The following is a 20,094-nucleotide window of genomic DNA, read 5'->3' on the forward strand; positions in this document are numbered from 1 at the left end:
ATGCTTCTTGGGAAGTTCAGAAAGAGTACATCGATTCTCTGGTGGTTGGATCAGACTCCATTATCATGAATGAATTGTTCTTAGAAAATTTCCTCTTAAAATTCTTAAATTTCTGCCTACCAGGATGAAGCAAGTGATTATTTTCCAAATACCTGGATGTCGTTTTGAAGTATTTTGGCCCATCATGTTCAGAGACAAAGTAGCTCTGCTTCACATGCTACCTTTCAAGGTCTGAGACTTGATGCTTCTGTTTCCATGTAATTAAGTGCAGGATAGAAATTACACAGGGAGAAGTGATGAACCAGTGGGAAAATCAGATGTTTATTAATGTGTTTTTATTGGGGGGGGTAGATATAGTTTTCCCAGAATAGCAATGACACCCACATTTCAAAAGAGCTTATTACTCCAAGCATGGATCTTTTTCATGGTTTGTTGTTTTGTTTATCTACCATACTGTTCCTTTTTATTTGATTCCTTTTTATTTGGATGGATGTGGAGAACAGGGCTTAAATCACTCATCTGGGATGTCTCTCATTTGGATAGTATAGCAGCCACAAACGAAGGGCTCTCAGCCAAATTGTGTCCTGTTTGGAAAACAAGGTGTTTTAAGGAAATTGTATGTGCATGCCTTGAGGTGGAATATATATTCCCTGTTTTATACCTGGCTGTTTATGAAATTATACTATATGCCTGACTCCTGTAGGTATTTGAGTTTTGGGATTCTTGGCTTATAAAACTAATAAGATTTTATCAGCAGTCTCTGTTTCTAACTTTGCTGCATTTTGGCAGGTGAAAGTTCTAAATAATAAATAATAAAATCTCTCTGGAAAGTTGCTTCTTTAGGCTAGATGTAGTTCAACTTGCGAAACCTTTTGGGATTCAGCAACAGAAAGAAAGGCTATACGTGCAGCCCTTTGAAATTGTAGCATCTAATGTTTTCACCCTGTATTGCTTTGGAGTTCCTGAAAGATGTGACTATGGTACAGTGAATGCAGCAGAAAATAAAGAAGGGAATAGCAGAAATATGTTAAATTATTATTTCTTCCTTTTTTCTCTTAAACGAATAGAGTTTTAAATGAGTCAAATACATATTTTAATTGATAAACTGACTTTATATTCACCTATTGGAAACAGTACAACATATTTTACATCAGATTATGAAATATGGATGTTTTACTAAAAGACAGGAAGGGCTTTTTCCAGTCTTTAAAGTAAATACATATTCAAAGGATCTTAAGGCATACCATTTATTCATATTCATATCTATTGAAATACTGTACATCCACATACTTCAATAAATAGTTAAAAACCTGACCTCTTTTTAAATCATTTCTGAATTTCAAAAAACAATTTTTATTGAAAAGATTAAATAGGTAACTTTTGGCTGTCACAAAGCTAAGTACAATGGATAAATTAACAATTACTCAGTAAATTTGATCAATATAGATGATTGGCTTTGATAAATTTCTCAGACTTCTCTGAGTTCACACATTGGGGTATATATATATATATATATATATATATATATATATAGTTGTGTTTTTTTTTTTTTGTCCTGAATTACCTGGGTAATTTTCTCAGTTCTCCAGTCTACTTTCTAGATATAGCTTAAATGTTATGATGAAGCATTAATTTTTCAGTTAAGTTTTAAACACCCCCAAAAGTGGTTTTAAGTTTGACATTCTCTTTCAAATCTTTTAGTGTTTCCAAAAAAACACAATCCTATAATTTGGGCAGTACTTTTCATTATATAATTGCTGCATAATAGAAACTTAATGGTGTCACAGGACTTATGTTTCGAATGGGATCATTGTAAAACATAATTACAGCACTTGCAGTTAAACCAAAAATGCAAATGAATTAAGTCAACTACCCTAATATTCTTCTTCCCTCTCTCCCTTATTTTCTCCCTTCCTTCCTTCATTTCCTCCTTCCTTCCTCCTTTTTTTTCTTCCCTCTCTCCTTACCTCCACTCTTTTCTTTGCAGTCTCTTTTCTCAACTGCTCTTTATTTTTCTTTCCTTAAAAAAACCAAAAACTTTAGGGGCAACAAAAGGAGTCCCACCAATGTAACTTGTGGAAATATAACGCTGAAATGAATAGCTAGCAAAATTGTTATAGATCAAAAGATAAATCAATTTCATAAAACCGCTATTCTGAAATTGCAACAATCTTGTACAGTCAGGACTGATAAAATGGAGTAATCAGACATTTCATATGTCTATAAATGTAAAATCATCTACTTGAACATTATATGCAATACATTCACACAAAAAAGCAAATACTGTAGCCTTATTTGAACAATATTGAACTCATAAATACTCATGGTTTCACTCTGTTCAGGGGCCTAAAGACTAGGAATGCTGCTGTGATACAGAAAAACATAGTGAATACCTCCTCTATTTAAAATGTCACTCAAGAAATTCTCTTCTAACATAAAGGCAAATACATATAGCTACTGAGCTATGACTGTACTTCTGTCACATTCTATGGGAAAAACACCAGACTCCACAAATTCGGAATCATGACAACACTTTGAACTAATTATTTGGTTCATCCATAGTTTATACCTCGATTTACCTCACATTTACCCTACAAACCTTACAAAGAGGAGGTATTTTTAACTCTAGGAAAGCGGTCACTGTATAATATGCATTCTTGATCTGTTTCCTTCTCCCAAACAATGGTACTGATGGTTAACACTTTTGTGGTAGCACCACTATTTCTAGTAAGTAGATTTTTATGGAGTGTGCCACTTTAAAGCTGCAATACAAAAAAAAAATTGTGGTTTACTCACCAATTTCACAAAGAATATTTTTAAAAAGCAAATAAATAATAATCAAAATTAAAATGCCATGTGTGTTAAAAAAGTTTTTAATACATCAGTCAAAATAATGTAATGAATAATTACAGTGAGTAAATTTAATAGCACAATGCCATATTATTGCCATTTTGTGGAAACACTGTATATTTATGCCTCCTCATGTAGGATTCATTTTTCTAATTAAAATAGATTTATGGCGTACTTCGGGGCTAAGCTTTACTCAAAAAAAAAATCATGATTTTCAAGCCATTTATTTCGGGGCAAAATATTAGGTATGTTAAGTATGTACAACCTCCATGAAATATCTCGTATCTAACTATTAGTGAGTTTTTTTTAATTGTTAATATGACTTGCAAAAGGAGACTATTTGCAGAAATCCCCCTATGTAGTGAAATTGGTAAGTTCATCAAACTTGTAAAATGGCTTTCAAGGTTATGGTCTTTCTTTAGTAAAGAGTAAAACCATGGAAATACTCTTGTAATATAATACTCCTTAAAATAACACCATTTTCCTTAAAAAATGTAGTTTTCATTCTTTATGGTGGAAACAATGAACTATTCATGATAACTTAATAACTAATATATCTTAAGATATTCTAATCACGGGTGTCTTGTCTTCATTTGATCATGTCTTACACATATCACGTAAGAAGACATAAAGCATGGTCATTTTGTCATTGTTTGTGTTTTGACCTTATGTTTTTGAACTGACATTGCTACAGAGAAAGATTTTATTGCAGAACTAGTTATTTCAGGGATTGATCTGCTGCATGCCAGCATGGAATACTTGTTATTATATATTTTGGAGCATTTTCTTTTATATAACATGCATTCCAAACTCTCAGCTGAGTGATGTTTTCAGGTGGAAGATGTGCGAAATGCCCGGGTGCGGGAGCACGAATCTATCACACCAACTTACCTGCCACAGAACCAAATGACTTTGGTGTGTTCACCAACTCACGTCATGTTAGGTGATCGGACTTTGTGTTCTTTCTGACAACCATCTTAAAGATTTTGGCTTGGAGTAGTGAAAGGAAAAGATGCTGTATTGCTGAGCAATCCCTTGGATGGACTTTGCTGTCATTTTAAAGGGAATTATTTCCCAGAGTGGATTCAACATTCAACTATAACCAAAGGATTCACACGGTAATAGATTGACCTGTACTACGTTAATGAAATTGTTTTTCACCGCAAAACTGAGTTTAGGTGGGGCAAAATTCTCACACCCCACTGGCAAGGAGGGAAGAGATTTTTACAGTCTGACAGCTCCTTCATTCTTTAGAGATAGGATATACTTTAGCTTTATCATTATGGTTTATTTTTGCTTTCAAATTATAGGATGTGGCAAAACATTTTTATTAGGTGGAGACAAAGAGCAAATTATTATTTTATGAAGGCACACCCATGCTGAACTTACAGGGAAGAGAAGCAGAGCTGCACAGCCAGTTATATTACAAGGCTCATTCCTGAAACCTGAATATCATGCGAGCAGAAAAATCTAGATATGTGTTAGTTATATTTTGAAGAAATGATCTGAAGGCAATATTATTTGCTTTTTTATCAAAAAAGGAAAAAAATGCATCTTTGTCAATGTGGATTGACTCCTATTGAAACAGGGAAATGAATGCTTGTATTGCAGCCTTAAAGAATCACATAGTCACTGCAATATTCGTTTTTGTAAACTACAGCCTGCAACCTAGCAGACCATGACTGAATGCTTTTGAAAAGTTGTAGATTACAAACATGAAATCACAATTAATATCCTCTAAAAGTAATTTCAGAGCTTTCACGTCTTAAAAAAAGGACAATGTGTACTGCTTCACAAGGTAATGTAGCTAATCAAAAAAAGAGTAGAATTAAAGTATTTACATAATGAGCAATTCTACAGAAGGCGATCATCCCCATGTAAGCACTGCTGATTATATCCCACGCTGCTTTTAACAAACTGTACCAGATTGGATCCAGCCATCAGCACTTTCAGAGAATCCTTAAAAGCCTTTTATGGGTCTTTAAATTTATTGTAGAATGGCATTCTTCAGGTAGAATATGCTGGTGAAAGAGGACAGTGTCAACACAAGGTACCAGCAGGAGAAAAGAACGTCAGCGCTCCCGGTAATTCCATACTGGGCTGTACTTGGAGCTGGAAAGAAACGGAAAAGATTAAATCAAAATCTAATTTGTGTCTTTTAGGATCTTAACAATAATCAAAAGGCAGCTGGGTGTACTGGGGAGAGCACTGGCATTGGAGTAGATAGACTTAAGTTCACATCTGGTTCTGCTATATGACAATGTGTGGCCTATGCAACTAACTTCTCTGAGCTTGAGTTTTCTCAAGGGCAAGAGACAAATAATATAATCCACCTGGCAGGGCTGTCGTGAGAATTGGAGATGAAGAACATACAGCACATTGCACTGGGCTGGATACAGGCTAAGTACTTAATAAACAGTGGCTAGCATTATTATTCCTTTTTTTGTACTGTAAATATTTGTATTCGTGGATAATATGTAGTTCATGCATATATATATATTTTTTTATTTTTATTTTTTTAACATTTATTTATTATTGAGAGACAGAGAGAGACAGAGCAGAGGAGGAGCCCAGAGATGGGGAGACACAGAATCCAAAGCAGGCTCCAGGCTCTGAGCTGTCAGCACAGAGTCTGATGCGAGGCTCAAACTCACAAACTGTGAGATCATGACCGAGCCGAGGTTGGACGCTCAACTGACTGAACCACCCAGGTGCCCCATGCATATATTTTTTTAACATTTATTTTTATTGAGATCTATAATTGGCATTGTGTAAGTTTAAGGTACACAACAGTGTTGATTTGATACATTTATGAATTGCAATATGATCACCACCACAGCATCAGCTAACAACTCTATCATATCACATAATTATCATTTCTCTTTTGTAATGGAAACAATTAAAATCTAGTCTCTTAGCAACTTTGAAGATTATAATACAGTAATGTTGTCTATAATCACTATGCTGTGCATTAGTTCTCCAGGAGTCCATTTATCTATTAGTTCTAAGTCTGTATGTACCTTTAGACAACATATCCCCGATTCCCCTGCCCCAGCCTCTGGTCACCATTCTGCTCTGTTTTTACAAGTTTAGCTTTTTAGATTTCACATATAAATGATACTATATATATATATATATATATATATATATATATATATATTTTTTTTGTGTGTGTGTGTGGATCTTTTTTATTGGTCAAATACTTGTACTAAAAGCTGGAAAAATTTTTTTGGGGGGGATAGGTGAAAAAAAAATTCAAACAATCATAATATATTCCAAGGAATATTAGATTTGCATGTATACACTGGAGCAACACAGAAAATTTTGTATCTAAATCTTCCCAGGCAAGGGAGGGATGATTTAACAGAGTTTTACCAAAGGAGACAGTCATTTGGGTAGAGGAAACAATTTATTCAAAGGTATGAGTAAAGGGGAGAGCAGGACATATATTCTAGTAGATTAGTCTTGCTGGACCATGAAGTTTGAGGCTTGGAGTAGAGGGAATTGAAACTGGAACTCTAGGCAGATAGAGCATAACCTTAACTGTAAGAAAAATAACAGGTTTTTTTTAAGTTTATTTATTTATTTTGAGGGAGGGAGAAAGAGAGAGAGAGAGAGAGAGAGAGAGAGAGAGAGAGAGAGAGAATGCACAAGTGGGGAAGGGGCAGAGAGAAGGAGAGAGAAAGAGAGAGGAGAGACAGATCCCAAGCAGCCTCTGCGCCATCAGCACAGCCTGATGTGGGCCTCGAACTCACAAACTGCAAGGTCATGACCTGAGCCGAGATCAAGAGTCAGATACTTAACCAACTATGCCACCCAGGCGCCCCGATTTAGTTTTTTTATAGTGAAGGAGATTTTAAAGAATTTGGAGCTGTTGAATTGTGTGATTACTTTTATACATTGGAAAGATCACAGTTTCATACTCAGAGAAGCTTATGTAGTACTTGGCTAACAGTCATGTTGAATTCTCACTGAGAGATTTCACCTAGAGAGTCACTGAAGCTTGGAATATGGTGGGAGTCTACTGAATGAATTTCACTGCATTTCACAAGAGAACTGTAGCCTCTTTGAATGTGAATTATACTGTGTTCCAGAAATGGAATGTTGTAGGCATGCTCAGCTTTGCTTGAGACCAATCCTCATTTGTCATAATAAAAATAATAGTAATAATAAAAAACCCCACCAACATACTTTTAACTACCCTCTCTTAATGAAACCTGGATTTCAAGCAATGTTTCCTAGTAGAAAGTGAACCATGTAATAAAAAAAATATACTATTTCATCCCCAAAACCATAACTCAAATCCAGAAGCAGTTTTAGTCACAATGAGTTTGAATTAACAGCAGGTTGTTTTTAATAGAACTTTCACCAGTGACTATATTTCCATATTACAAGAAGAATAAATTGTTTTGTTTGTATCTCTAAGAAATTAAAAGGGGATGAGAGCTGCATTGACCTTTGCAGGGGGAAGTTTTCTTGACAGTACAATTGTTGATTCCAGGTGAATAAAGTTCAAGGTCTAAGATTACTCCTCTTTAGTAAACATGGAGCAAAATCCACTATTTAATGCTTCTATTTGCATCATAAGTGAGTTTTAAAAAAATGAGAAGATGATGAAGAAAATAAGCCTATTGTTGAGCACACAGCTTTTGAAGTTTTGATATATAAGAAGTCTAATTTAAAACCATGAAACTCCTTAAATTATTTCCTCTTGTTCAAGACCTGGAAAGGTGTTTTGTTTTTTAAAACATAAATAAATATTTAATTGGTCTGTTACCTTCTCAATGACAGCTATTTAAGAGTTATTTTGCTGTTGTTTTTAAAGAATCTCAAGTGCAATAAAACCGGTATTATAGTAAAGGACTAATAATAAGCAAAGCATATAAAATGATTTCATAAATAAGAAATAGATCTTAAAAGCCAAGCATACAAAACAAAGATAAAATTTTTATTGTCATGACAAATTAAATAGTACATCAAGGGGGTAAAGTAGAAACAATCCTGAAAACTCCTTATCCATCCTTTAAAGTGCATTTTGGGAGCAATCTTTCCTGAATCCCCTCTCCTTTACCAGCACGCTGAACAGATTACCTTACTGTGCCATCATGCCACCATAATATCCCTTTTTACACAGCTATCATACTACATTGTCAATGTTCACATACATATCTATTTTTCTAACCAGACTGTGAACTCTCCTAGGTCATGTTTTATTTATCTTTTTGTTTCCATGTACAGAGAGTGGCAAAGTAGATGCTGAAGAGATGTCTTTTGAATGAATGATTCAATTTAATAAATGAATGGGCCGGAATTAGAAGGAGTAGTTCTCTCCTACAAAACGGAATCTCTTCTGAAGCAAGCCACTTGCTTATAGGCCAGAGATTCTACAATATATCATCTTTCATTCATTCAACCCAAATTTATTGGATTAGGTACCGGGCACTGGGAATACAATAGCTAATAATATAGGATGGTCCTTTTGCTGCTTAATTCCATATACCCTATCTTTTCCTCCAGTGTGCCTTTATCTTCCACTCAGCCTCCTACTGCCTTAGACATGACAAAAGTATGTCAATAATATATTTAAAATTAAATATTATAACAGAGTATGTATTTTTCCATTGTACTCTTTAGTTGTCCTATTAGTCCTTCTATTAGTCCTAAAATAAAGGAGGAGCCTTTTGCTGCATCATTAGCCTGCAATTATTACAGGAAATAGACTGTAGACTAGCTACTGATAATCAGTAAGCTAAAAAACAAAGAGTAAAGTTAGTCAAGGGAATTTTTGATTACATACCTAATGCTAAGTCATGTACATAATTTGTACCCCTTAAGTATATATTGAGCATCTTTCATGTGCTAGGGATTGAACACAGGCAAAGGCAAATAAAACTCAATCTCCTCTCTTAGGAAAAGTTTTATTATAGTTGGAGGTATAAATAAAAAGGCACATATAGAACATTAGGATATACATACTTATAAGGATAATAAACAAACATGGGAAGGCTCCACAAGGAGTCATGGCAGGTAAGTAGTCCGAGCAGATACAAATACAGTGTTTTTTTTTTTTTTTTTACAAAATGCAATGATATGCACGTGTTAGTGTGTCTCACTTTAAAAAATGGTGGCATATAGTCCTTTTACTTGGGGTATCCTATTATTGTATAACCTTAGTCCCATTAACTATTTATTATGTATTTGTGTGTGTGTGTGTGTGTGTGTGTGTGTGTGTGTGTGTATGTGTGACTTGTTGAGTGATTCAGAGTACCAGGCTAATGGTACTAAAGTTAGGAGTCTCAGTATTATTGGGGCCAATTAGATTTGTTTGGCATGTTAAATATCAATCATCTACTTGAGAAATTATAGAAAATGTTAAGAAATTAAAGAAAATAACTTCACTATTAGAAATCAGCTTGAAGAGTCAGTTCAAATATCATATGCTTTAAAAAGAGGAAAGTTTGGGGCGCCTGGGTGGCTCAGTCTGTTAAATGCCCCACTTTGGCTCAGGTCATGATCTCATGGCTCGTGAGTTCAAGCCTGGTGTCAGGCTCTGTGCTGACAGCTCAGAGCCTGGAGCCTGCTTTCGATTCTGTGTCTCCTTCTTTCTCTCTGCCCCACCCCGCCGCTCATGCGCTCTCTCTCTCTCTCTCTCAAAAATAAATAAAATTAAAAAAATAATAATAAAAACAGAAAGAGGAAAGTTTTTATAAAGTCCCACATGCCAAATCAATTTGACATCATATTTGATATCATACTTACATATCTATCACAGCATGTTTACATATCTATCTTTCCCCATTAGACTAACAATGTCTTCAAGCCAAGATTTATTATATGTAATTTTTTTCATTGGTACAGAACAGAGTCTGATATTTAGTTCAATAAATATTTGTTGAATGATGATAAGGTTTGTATCTATTTCCCATCCTTTTACCATAAGCACATAAAGGAACACAAGATCTTGACTTCTTTTTTCAGAAGAATATTGTCTTTCATCATTTGTGTTTAACTGCCTTTCTTCTCTCCCTACTTTTAGACTTATTACTTTCTAAGACCTGTACAGAGTCAGAATACCTCTCTTCAGCATTTGAGCAGAAGATAAATCATGAGGCTGATTATAAGGGGGAGGAGCATCCATCCAACTTTCTAGCACTATCCTTTTGCAGCAAACAACAGGAAGTGTAGATGAACCCATGTCCCCCAAATATAGTCCTGAATTTTTTAGTTAGGAGACATCTAGTGGTGTCTCTGACATGGTCAGATCTGTTGTATATTCTCTGCCATGTTTTTCGTTTCCTGTGAATATCAAACTGCTACTCATCCTAAATAAAATTAGGAGGGCTAGGGCATATGATCAGAGGTGTAGTTGGGCTACCCTGAGAATTTTGATTTCATTCTGAGTGATATGGGAATCCACATGAGAGTTCTGAGCAGAGGAGGCTAGCTGACATTTTTAAATAATTGCTTGGCTATTTTGTGGAAAATAGATGATACTAGTGGAGGCAAGAGTAGAGGTCTACGTTAATCCCAGACCATCAGGGGTCTCCATTGCCTCCTGAGGAAAGCCAAAACTCTGTAGCTCAGCATTCAGGGACCTCTGTTACCTGGTTCTAGTCAACTTATCCAGATTCGTATATACTCCTAGCTCCAGTCACATGAACCATTTTCTGAACACACAGAGTATTTTCATTTCTTGTCATTTGCATATGCCGTATCATTAAGCTTAAATGGTCTTCCTTCCTGTCCCCTTCTCCCCCTACCTTAAAAGTCCTACTCATCCACGGGGCGCCTGGGTGGCGCAGTCGGTTAAGCGTCCGACTTCAGCCAGGTCACGATCTCGCGGTCCGTGAGTTCGAGCCCCGCGTGGGGCTCTGGGCTGATGGCTCAGAGCCTGGAGCCTGTTTCCGATTCTCTGTCTCCCTCTCTCTCTGACCCCCCCCCCCGTTCATGCTCTGTCTCTCCCTGTCCCAAAAATAAATAAACGTTGAAAAAGTCCTACTCATCCTTAGATACCTAAAATACCATTTACTCCATGAGGCCCCCTGAATCTCCCTATGAATTTTTAGTAACCCATTTATACCTGATTTCAGAAATAGTTCCTTTTTAACTGATAGTACATAAATATATATAGTATATATATGTATAGTATACTATATATATGTATACTATATATGGTATATAGTATACAGTATGAATATTTTACTTCATTTTTAATCTACACTTGCTTAAATTAATGTTGCTCTGATCTTAAAAAGCTGTCCTCCATTTTATCCTACAAAAACATTTATTCTCTTCATTATTTTGGTTTCTTTTGAAGGACTTTTATTTAATGCTATTTACTGCTAGGTAATTGTTCAGTTTCCTCTGGTTTGCCAGCTCCTTGAAGACAGGGAGTACGAGCTCTTCCCACCTCTCCCCCCAATATGATGCATGGCCTTTAGAGAGTGGTTTCCTGGCTGCTCTAACACCCAGTTGGGTTTTGCTGGGGCTCTCAGGTAGGGAGCAGAAGTGCCTGGGCTAGGTGTACAGTCCAAGCCTCTGGGATTTCTCCCAGTTGTCAACAGGAAGATCCAATCTGGGTTTTAACACACATCTTACATCTTGTCTAATTATGATTATCATTCCCAATTACTTACAGCTGCTGCATATTATTTTCAGTCTTGGCAGTTTTCCCTTGTATTGCTCCAGTTTTTATTTTTAGGCAAAAGCAAATGTAACTGTGAAATATTTAGTTTTGGTATAATACCAATTACTTGCCTAGGCAATTTCCTTAAATTACTCAAGCTTTAACTAAACTAACTTTGAGTCGTATTTTTAAGATTCTTGCTGAAATCTTAGGTACAGTTACTTCAGCTACATTAACTCTGCTTCCATAAAAAAGCTGGCCTCAACTTACATTTTACTGAGGAAGCCTATACCTGGGAAGTGAATGATTTACACCTAAATTCGATTTCATAGAAAAGAGAGTGATTAATGTGGATTCAAAATAGATTGCACATTAGTTCACTGAGAAATTATGCATCATTGATTCTCTCCAAAAAGGCAGGGTACCTGTTTCATTGCATACTGTGGGAGGCATTAGCTCAAAAGACATTTTAATCCTCTCATTAGCAATATCCACCCCTTAACACTATCAGCAGGTGGAGAGGGTATCCAGATTCAGATCATACCCCAATTTCTTCAATCACTTAACTCTGCCTGAACACTGGGTGGAGATGGGGGAGGAAAAGAGAACTAGCATGGAATATGTTTTACCATAGAATGTACAACTTTGGACTGTAGTGTCTGGAAGAAGCAGGCAAGTCTCAGCACAGGTGACATCATCTCATTATTCCTTTCTGCACTATTTCTTGTGCAGTCAAGTGGTCCAGGCCTTAAGATTGAATGTGTTGTGTTAAAGACACAGCAAAGGGGCGCTTGGGTGGCGCAGTCGGTTAAGCGTCCGACTTCAGCCAGGTCACGATCTCGCGGTCCGTGAGTTCGAGCCCCGCGTCAGGCTCTGGGCGGATGGCTGGAGCCTGGAGCCTGTTTCCGATTCTGTGTCTCCCTCTCTTTCTGCCCCTCCCCCGTTCATGCTCTGTCTCTCTCTGTCCCAAAAATAAATAAAAAACGTTGAAAAAAAAAATTTAAAGACACAGCAAAGAGAAGCCCTGTCTTCTCGTGCACTATCTCACACACATGGCACACTGATTTCCACAGGTAGGCTTTCTTTGTGTGGCTATTCCATGCTCCTGTACTGTAGATCCTCCAAAATCTTCCCTGAGGCTCTAGAGTTATGGGATACCTGAGTAGCATAGTGATGATGTATGTAGTAGAGCTAACAATGTATAGATTTTTGGATTCTTTTTTACTCAACACACCTTTATTTTGCCATAGACTGTTTCCAAGAGGAAAGAGAGGGAAACATAACATACCCCACTTTTCACGCAGCTTTTGGGACGGTAGAGTAAGGTTTAATTTATGAGCCTCTAGCACAGTGAGCTTCAATTTTATTTAGGGAGAGAAATTAGGAGTTGGTAAACGGCTTCGAATTCCTGCCTATCAGACTTCTTTTTTATCGTCCTTAGAAAGAATTGGTCTAACAAGTTCACATTGGTGCACTTTTTTTTTTTCAAAATCAAAACCTAAGGGTACAGAAAATCTATATTTAGATATTTATTCTCACATTTTAGACTTTTATTTTTCATTTGATCAAAAACTGAATGCCTATCTTCAGGAAGTTCAAACATCTTTTACAGATAGAGCCTTCGCAAACATAAAAATGTAAAATAATTATTTCACAGAGAGTATCTTTATTTTAGCGGCACCTGGGTGGTTCAGTCAGTCGAGCATCTGACCCTTGATTTCAGCTCAGGCCATGATCTCATGGTTTGTGAGTTTGAGTCCCACATCAGGCTCTGCAGTGACAGTGCAGAGCCTGCTTGGGATTCTCTCCCTCTCTCTCTCTGCCCCTCCCTCTCTCTCCCAAAATAAATTAAAGAAAATTTAAAAAAAGTATCTTTATTTTATGTTAGGAACAATGAGGAGACTGGCTAGAGAAATCACATGATTGCTTTCTCTTTCTGACTCATGGTATTTCCCTGCCAGCTTGTTCTCAGCAACTACTAAGCTATTTCTCTGGCAGACCACCATCCTTGAATCCTTTCCTGCTTGCTGAATAGCCATTTTGCCAAAGTTCACAGTATACAATCCTATTTACTCGGCATCAACTGCATTAGGAATTTTAAACATATGTTTGTCTCTGCTATTACCCATATTCAGAAATCTGCCTATTTGTAGATAAATACTTTTATCTGCAAATAGCCAGATGAAACTATCCAAGACTATTACCTCTAATTTGAGCTAAGGAGAATAAGTAAGCAATCACCCAAATAAAAACAAATTCCACAGTCTTTTTTCTGTCCTTCAGAGTCATTGAAAAAAAGTTTCAAAGCCTGAATTATTCATCAATATCTCCTAAATGTGTGGATGTTTTAGTTTACTCTTTTTTTTAGCAGATCAGAAGTGATTTACATGAATCTATAGTAACTCTGTTTTGAAGTATGTTGTCAATAGAGGTAATTTTGTATAGCCCTAAATGCTTCTTTGAGCTTGGGCAAAGTCCAGTCATTCATTCCAGGTTGGTTTGAAAACAGGTTTCTATAGAAGTATCATCACAGATTTTGGAGTATGTGTGCATATGTGTGTGGGAGTGTATACACGTGTTTCAAAAGCTGGCTTTGTTGTGTGAAATATATACACAAACATACAATACAAATTGCCTTGACTACATAGATTTTAGTTTAGGCCTTTAAGGCATCATTTAGTTGAAGAAAAGGGTTTTACAGAAATAAAAATAGAAACCCAGCTGTGTTCTTAAGGTCACTAATAGTCACTGCCATCAGCTGTATCATCAATGTGCTAATGCGGGAAAAAATGGGAGGAATTGCAAACTGGTAAACATTTTTGCAAGTTGAATGAGCTTTTAAGATTTTATACGTGTGGTTGTGTGGGTGTAACTTTGTTTAAGTTTTTATATAAGTGTTAAAACTTGGAACTATAATGATCAAATTGTCTTATTTATTAAGTTTTATTTCATCTTTTATGTTAGGAACGTTATCCTAAAGCAGCTTCTCTTCTGTTACTCTACAATTGTTCTTTCAGCATTAAAGATCAAGAATTTCATAAAGTTTGATTATCTTTTTCATTTTTTGGAATATTACATTTACCTTCCAATTTTTTTTCTTAGCTTTTCAAGTGCAATAAAGGCCAGAGATTATCTGGCCCTGTAGTTCTGATTTACTTAAATTGTTCCACTTGTTATGCTCCAGATTGATTTTCAATTATTCTCAATGATTCTCTAATCATTGCCTTTATATTTCGGCTATTTAAAAAACCTTATTAAATCCAAATGGCTTTGTATAGAATTCAAGACCCTCTGTAAACTTTCCCAAAGCTACCTTTCTGGTCCTACCCTGGCTGCTGTCTCACATGGACTGCACTAGTCACACTAGGCGGGAAGGGCCCTTCGTGCAGGATATGCCCAGGCCTGTGTTGCATTTGTGTATTTGCTCATGCTCTGCCTTCATCTGGGATGGGTTTTGCATTTCTTTGTGTTAAAATGGTACCCAGCTTTCAGTGCCCATCTCACACGCATTCTGCTCATAGGTTAGAACTGCCAGAACTCTAAGGGGCACTGAGAGTGGTATGCATGAGGAGATGAGTCTGGTGGAGATGAATGATGTGGTTAAGTTAGAGGTAAACATAGGACTAGAACTGCGGTATGCTGATTCTCTGTGCTTCCATTTCCATGTAGCCTCCCTGAATTGCTACCTAACTCTACTTGGAATTAATCTGCCAATTCCTCTTTTCTTCAATAGCCAATTTGCTTTTACCTCTACTTTATCAGTCTTCTGTTCATCATCTTCAATAGAGCCTCAATCTCTTTAAAACAAGGATCATATTTAAATTACTTTTGTATTACAGCATTTGATTAAATGATTGGCACTGTCAAAATATTTATTGCAGGTAACTATAGATGGATTGTTTTAATTTCTGCACTTTAATGAGGTTTTGCAGCAAAGCTCAAGAGAAAGAAAGAAGGGCTATAGGGAAGGAATTATCAGCAGTCAAGAATTCGGGATTTGGATACATCGACTACCACTGTGGAGGAAGATTGGTTCTATTTTATTGAAGCGAAGAAGCTCCTATTCTCAGATGTCCCTGAAGACACTATTCCATAAACATATGGAGTTATACACTCTAAGACAACTGTTGAAGAACTGCTCTTGTCTGTGACTTCTAGTTAAATGTGCTAGTTATAGACGGAGACAGTATTGGTAACAATCAAGCACACCATGTATTAGCTTCGCACCTCTATGCCTCGGTTTTGTCTTCCTGGTAGGGTTGCAATAAGTAAATGAGCTAAGTAAAATGCTTAGCACAGTGCTCATTTAAGTGTTCATTGAACAGCAGCTTTTAAGATGTATTAGTATATGTATAAGAAGGGCCAATGTAAGTCCTTTACTTTGGCCCAAGAAGAAATATCCAGTTGGTGGAGTAAGGCTATGTGTACCTCAAAATCCTATCCACTTGAAACAATCACAACCATGCCAACAACATGCTCCTTGAAAGGACAGCTCTAAGAACGCGGATCAGAAAATTTATTCATTAAGCAAGTAATGCTTGAGTACCTATAAATACATAGTGAGTGCTGATTATGCATGATAAACTATTTTGTGTGCTGGGATACAGTCTTATTATCTAATTGCTCTAAGTAGATCACAGTGTTCTGAGTAAACCACACCCTAACCCCCTGGCTTACAGACAATATTTCTTCTACTTGGAATCATCTTCTTCCACTTCCTCCCAAGTTTTCAGCCTCCATATGACATACTTCTCCACTGCAGTTCAAACTCCTCTGTCATGGCCTTACTTACTGACTTGCCTCCTTGTCTAAACTATGAATTCCTAAAGAACAGGGACCTTGAATTTTTCATCTTTCTATACTTCTCTTTTCCTCTTCCCCAGTGGCTAGCACAATGACTGCATATAATAAGGGCTTAATAAATAACTGCTCTTTTTATCTCCACATGAGATAAATTTGCAAAATACATTTGTTTCCCACACCTTTTGTATCTTGCCTTCCATCCTCTCATCGCCTTTTTACTTTAGCTGCTGCTATGACAACCAGCTGCATGCAGGGCAAACAATTGTGAGATATATTCCACATGGTTCCTCGCAGGGGTCCCAGTGGGATGGAGCTTAGTGACCCATAGCAGGGACCAGCTCAATAACACATTCTTGGACTGACTTTCCCTCTTTCTCTGTTTAACTTGTTCCAATCTCCTACCAGCGTGCTTAAAATTCCTTTCCAAAATAATCACCTATTAGTGAGCAGCTCATTTTGGGAGGACCCACACAAAGATGGCACTCTTGTATGAAGAAGAGAAGAACAACAGGTTATAAATACTGTGCCTAGGGCAATTTAATATCCTCCCACAGTGTATAGTGCTTTGCACTTAGTAGGTGTACCATAAATTAGTTTTAGATAAATAAATTGATTGAAAGTAAATAATCATCCTATCTGTTTGCCTACACTCTTCTTGGCTCTTGATAACTCAGTTGCATCACTTTTATGAGGTCTGCATTAATTATATTGTCAGCAGGCACATACCCTTCATAATGTAAAAGGGGTCTTAAAATCTTAATTAAATCAGATTTTTTTTCCTCATAGATTTTATCCCAGGAATATTACCCACTGTTTTACATTATTATCATTCTGGTTTCTGCTATACCAGCAACATTGCCTAATGAAAGTTCTGTCTCCTATTGTATTTTTTAAATATTTAAAAGCACTCATGGTTCTTATATTTTTATTATGATTTCAACTGTAAAATACTCCTCTCCCTACAACCTTGAAATGGTCTTTACTCAAAGCTCCAGCCTGCCTTTTCTGCCTACATTTTCTGCCTAAGGTGATCCAACTTGTAGGGTGGGAAAATGGGAAATACAATTATTATGAAAGGAACTTGGATGTGTGCATGCAAAAGTCAGATGTTGGGGAATTTTAGTCCAAAAATGGTCCCACGAAGGATGAAAAGAAAAAAGATCAAAACATTTGCATAGTGATCCTGGCACTGAACACATTTTGCAATCAGGATTCATACTGATTTTTAAGGATGTTTAGTAACGTTCTTCTCCCCAAATACAGAGACTACATTGTTCTTAATTTTTCTGGACACCAGTGAAGGTATTTTAAAAGGAGAGGTGGGAATGTTTTAAACTATTACATCAAAATACCTAACATGTGCCTCCTTTTAGGGATGTTGTACATTTAGCCACTTATATTATTACTCGAAATTTTTTTTAGGTTTATTTATTTCTTTTGCGGGGGGGATGATAGGGCAGAGAGAGAGGGAGAGAGGGAATCCCAAGCAGGCTCTGAGCTGTCAGTGCAGAGCCTGATGCAGGGCTTGAACTCACAAACCACGAGATGATGACCTGAGCCCAAATCAAGAGACAGATGCTTAACCAGCTTAGCAACTCAGGTGCACTTGTTCAAAAGAGTTTTTGACTGTAATTGAAATAATGCTTCCTGGGACTGCATTAATAAGTTTTTCAGTCTATCAACTGATAAATTTGTATCCACAGTTCTTTTGATCACAAGTAATGAGGAAAAGCCTTGTTATTTCATTAGCCAAAATTTTAGTTTTTTAGAGTTGCCTCTACTTTAGCATTATTGTCAATTATCCTTAACCAAAACATATACATTTAACCCTCAAACTGGAAAATTAATCTTACTGAGTCAAAAAAGAATAATTCAGGAGTAACTGGTTTTTATAACAGTAATCACATTCTTCACATAACAAATTCTTACTGAGCACCTACTATATGTTAGGCATTGTGCTTAGTGCTGAATATACAAAGATGAACAAGATTTAATCCAGGGCTTTCAGGAACTCAATGTCAAGTAAATCAAAACTATCTACTTTTAGAATAAAAGGGTTGATTTTCACCAAATCATATATTATTAGAATTCCAGGATTAAAAGAAACTTTGAGAGACACTATTCTCTTTTGTCAAAGTATAATCAAATCAGAACTAGTTAGAGAAAGGCATTTCAGGTTTATGCCATTGAATTTTTTTAAATGTTTATTTATTTTTGAGAGAGAGACAGACAGAGCAGGAGCGGGGGAGTGGCAGAGAGAGAGAGGGAAACACAAAACCCAAACGGGCTCCAGGCTCTGAGATGTCAGCACAGAGCCCAAAGTGGGGTTCAAACTCATGAACCAGGAGATCATGACCTGAGCTGAAGTCAGATGCTTAACCTACTGAGCCACCTAGGCACTCCAAGGTCTATGCCATTTTAAATCCAGAAGGGGTCGAAGTCTAGAGAGGGAAGAGTTACACAGAGAATTAATTCAATTCTCTAAACTTTCAGTTTGGTGTTCTTTCTGGCACACAGCGCTTCTCACATTAACCTATTTAGTACCTTGTTTCAGATTTTTATAACTCCCACTGCTCATATAATCTTAAAATATTTCTTTTGTTTTTAATTTTTTTTTGTGTTTATTTTTGAGAGAGAGAACAGGTGTGGAGGGGCAGAGAGAGAGAGAGGGAGACAGAGAATCTGAAACAGGCTGGCCTTGTCAATGCAAAGCCCAATATGGGGCTGGAGCCCATGAACCGCGAGATCATGACCTGAACTGAAGTCAGATGCTCAACTGACTGAGCCACCCAGGTGCTCCTTAAAATATTTCTAAATATAATATGATCAAACTAATTTCATAGTCTAGTAAATTATCCACACCACTTTGATTAATCATTTCAACCAATAAAATACAAAATGAGTTTTTCTGTATACGTGCTAGAAGTGATATAATTATTTTTTTAAATAACAAATGTTTGAAGTGATTCCCAAATTTTATAGTCAATGTATGCTGTATTTGCATCTCATAATATATTTACTTGGATGTTTTTAATGCATTAAGCATATAAAGCCTATAATATTTGCTGATCAAATATTAGTGATATTTGAACAATTATCATATTAGAATTTATCATGAATGGTTAATTTTAATTTGTATCAAAAAGAATGAGATTGTTGCCTAGTACCTAGAATCAAAACAATAGGTACCTATAAAATTCTGCATGTATGTTTAAACTGTCTTGATTCATCAGTTTCTCAAGGTACACATGAATTCTGTAAGTTAGAAAAATTAGCATCTTTGCATAAAATGCGGTTTATTTTTTTTTCACATGAAGGACTGACTTCAGTTTATTATTCATGCTTGCAGTCAGGACTTGAAAACTTGAAAAGTGAAAAAGGGATTAAGGAATCCATAGATTCTTAGAGCAGAGCATAGTTTAAAAACAAATGTGTCAATTTGGTTTTATTGCAGTAACTTCCTCTACCTTCCTATTACACCAATACATAAGAGCAATTGCTAGTGAAATCAGACAGCCACATTTAAATACCTGTGGTTTAATATGCATTTTCCACTTCACCCTAAACTGAATTATAATCACAGTTAATAAGAACATTTAGTATCATTCTAATAGTCAAAAGTGAATTTCTAAAATTCTCTGTAAGTTTATGTGCAAGATTTGAGAAAAGCAACCATGAAGTCATTTCCTTTCCTGTGTATTCTTAGAAACATATCTTATAAAAAACTTTGGGCTATATAATTGCACTTGGGTGTACTTCTTTTAATCTTAAAATTAGAAAAGACAGATGATTATTTTCTCCCCTCATAGAAAAGA

General features: G+C 36.2%; 1 protein-coding gene across 1 annotated transcript in view; it reads right to left on the reverse strand.

Annotated features, from left to right (window-relative positions):
• Window positions 1-1,091: 1,091 nt before the first annotated feature.
• Window positions 1,092-20,094, reverse strand: part of NEGR1 (neuronal growth regulator 1) — an 862,121-nt gene continuing 843,118 nt past the window's right edge. Inside the window, exon 7 of the mRNA XM_086717279.1 lies at window positions 1,092-4,962. Within this exon, the coding sequence (XP_086573405.1) occupies window positions 4,838-4,962 (125 nt within the window). The 3' untranslated portion in view covers window positions 1,092-4,837. The remainder of the gene's footprint in view (window positions 4,963-20,094) is intronic.

Source organism: Puma concolor, chromosome C1 (assembly GCF_028749965.1).
Source record: "Puma concolor isolate L17-30 chromosome C1, mPumCon1.1.hap2, whole genome shotgun sequence".
Classification (NCBI taxonomy): Eukaryota; Metazoa; Chordata; class Mammalia; order Carnivora; family Felidae; genus Puma; species Puma concolor.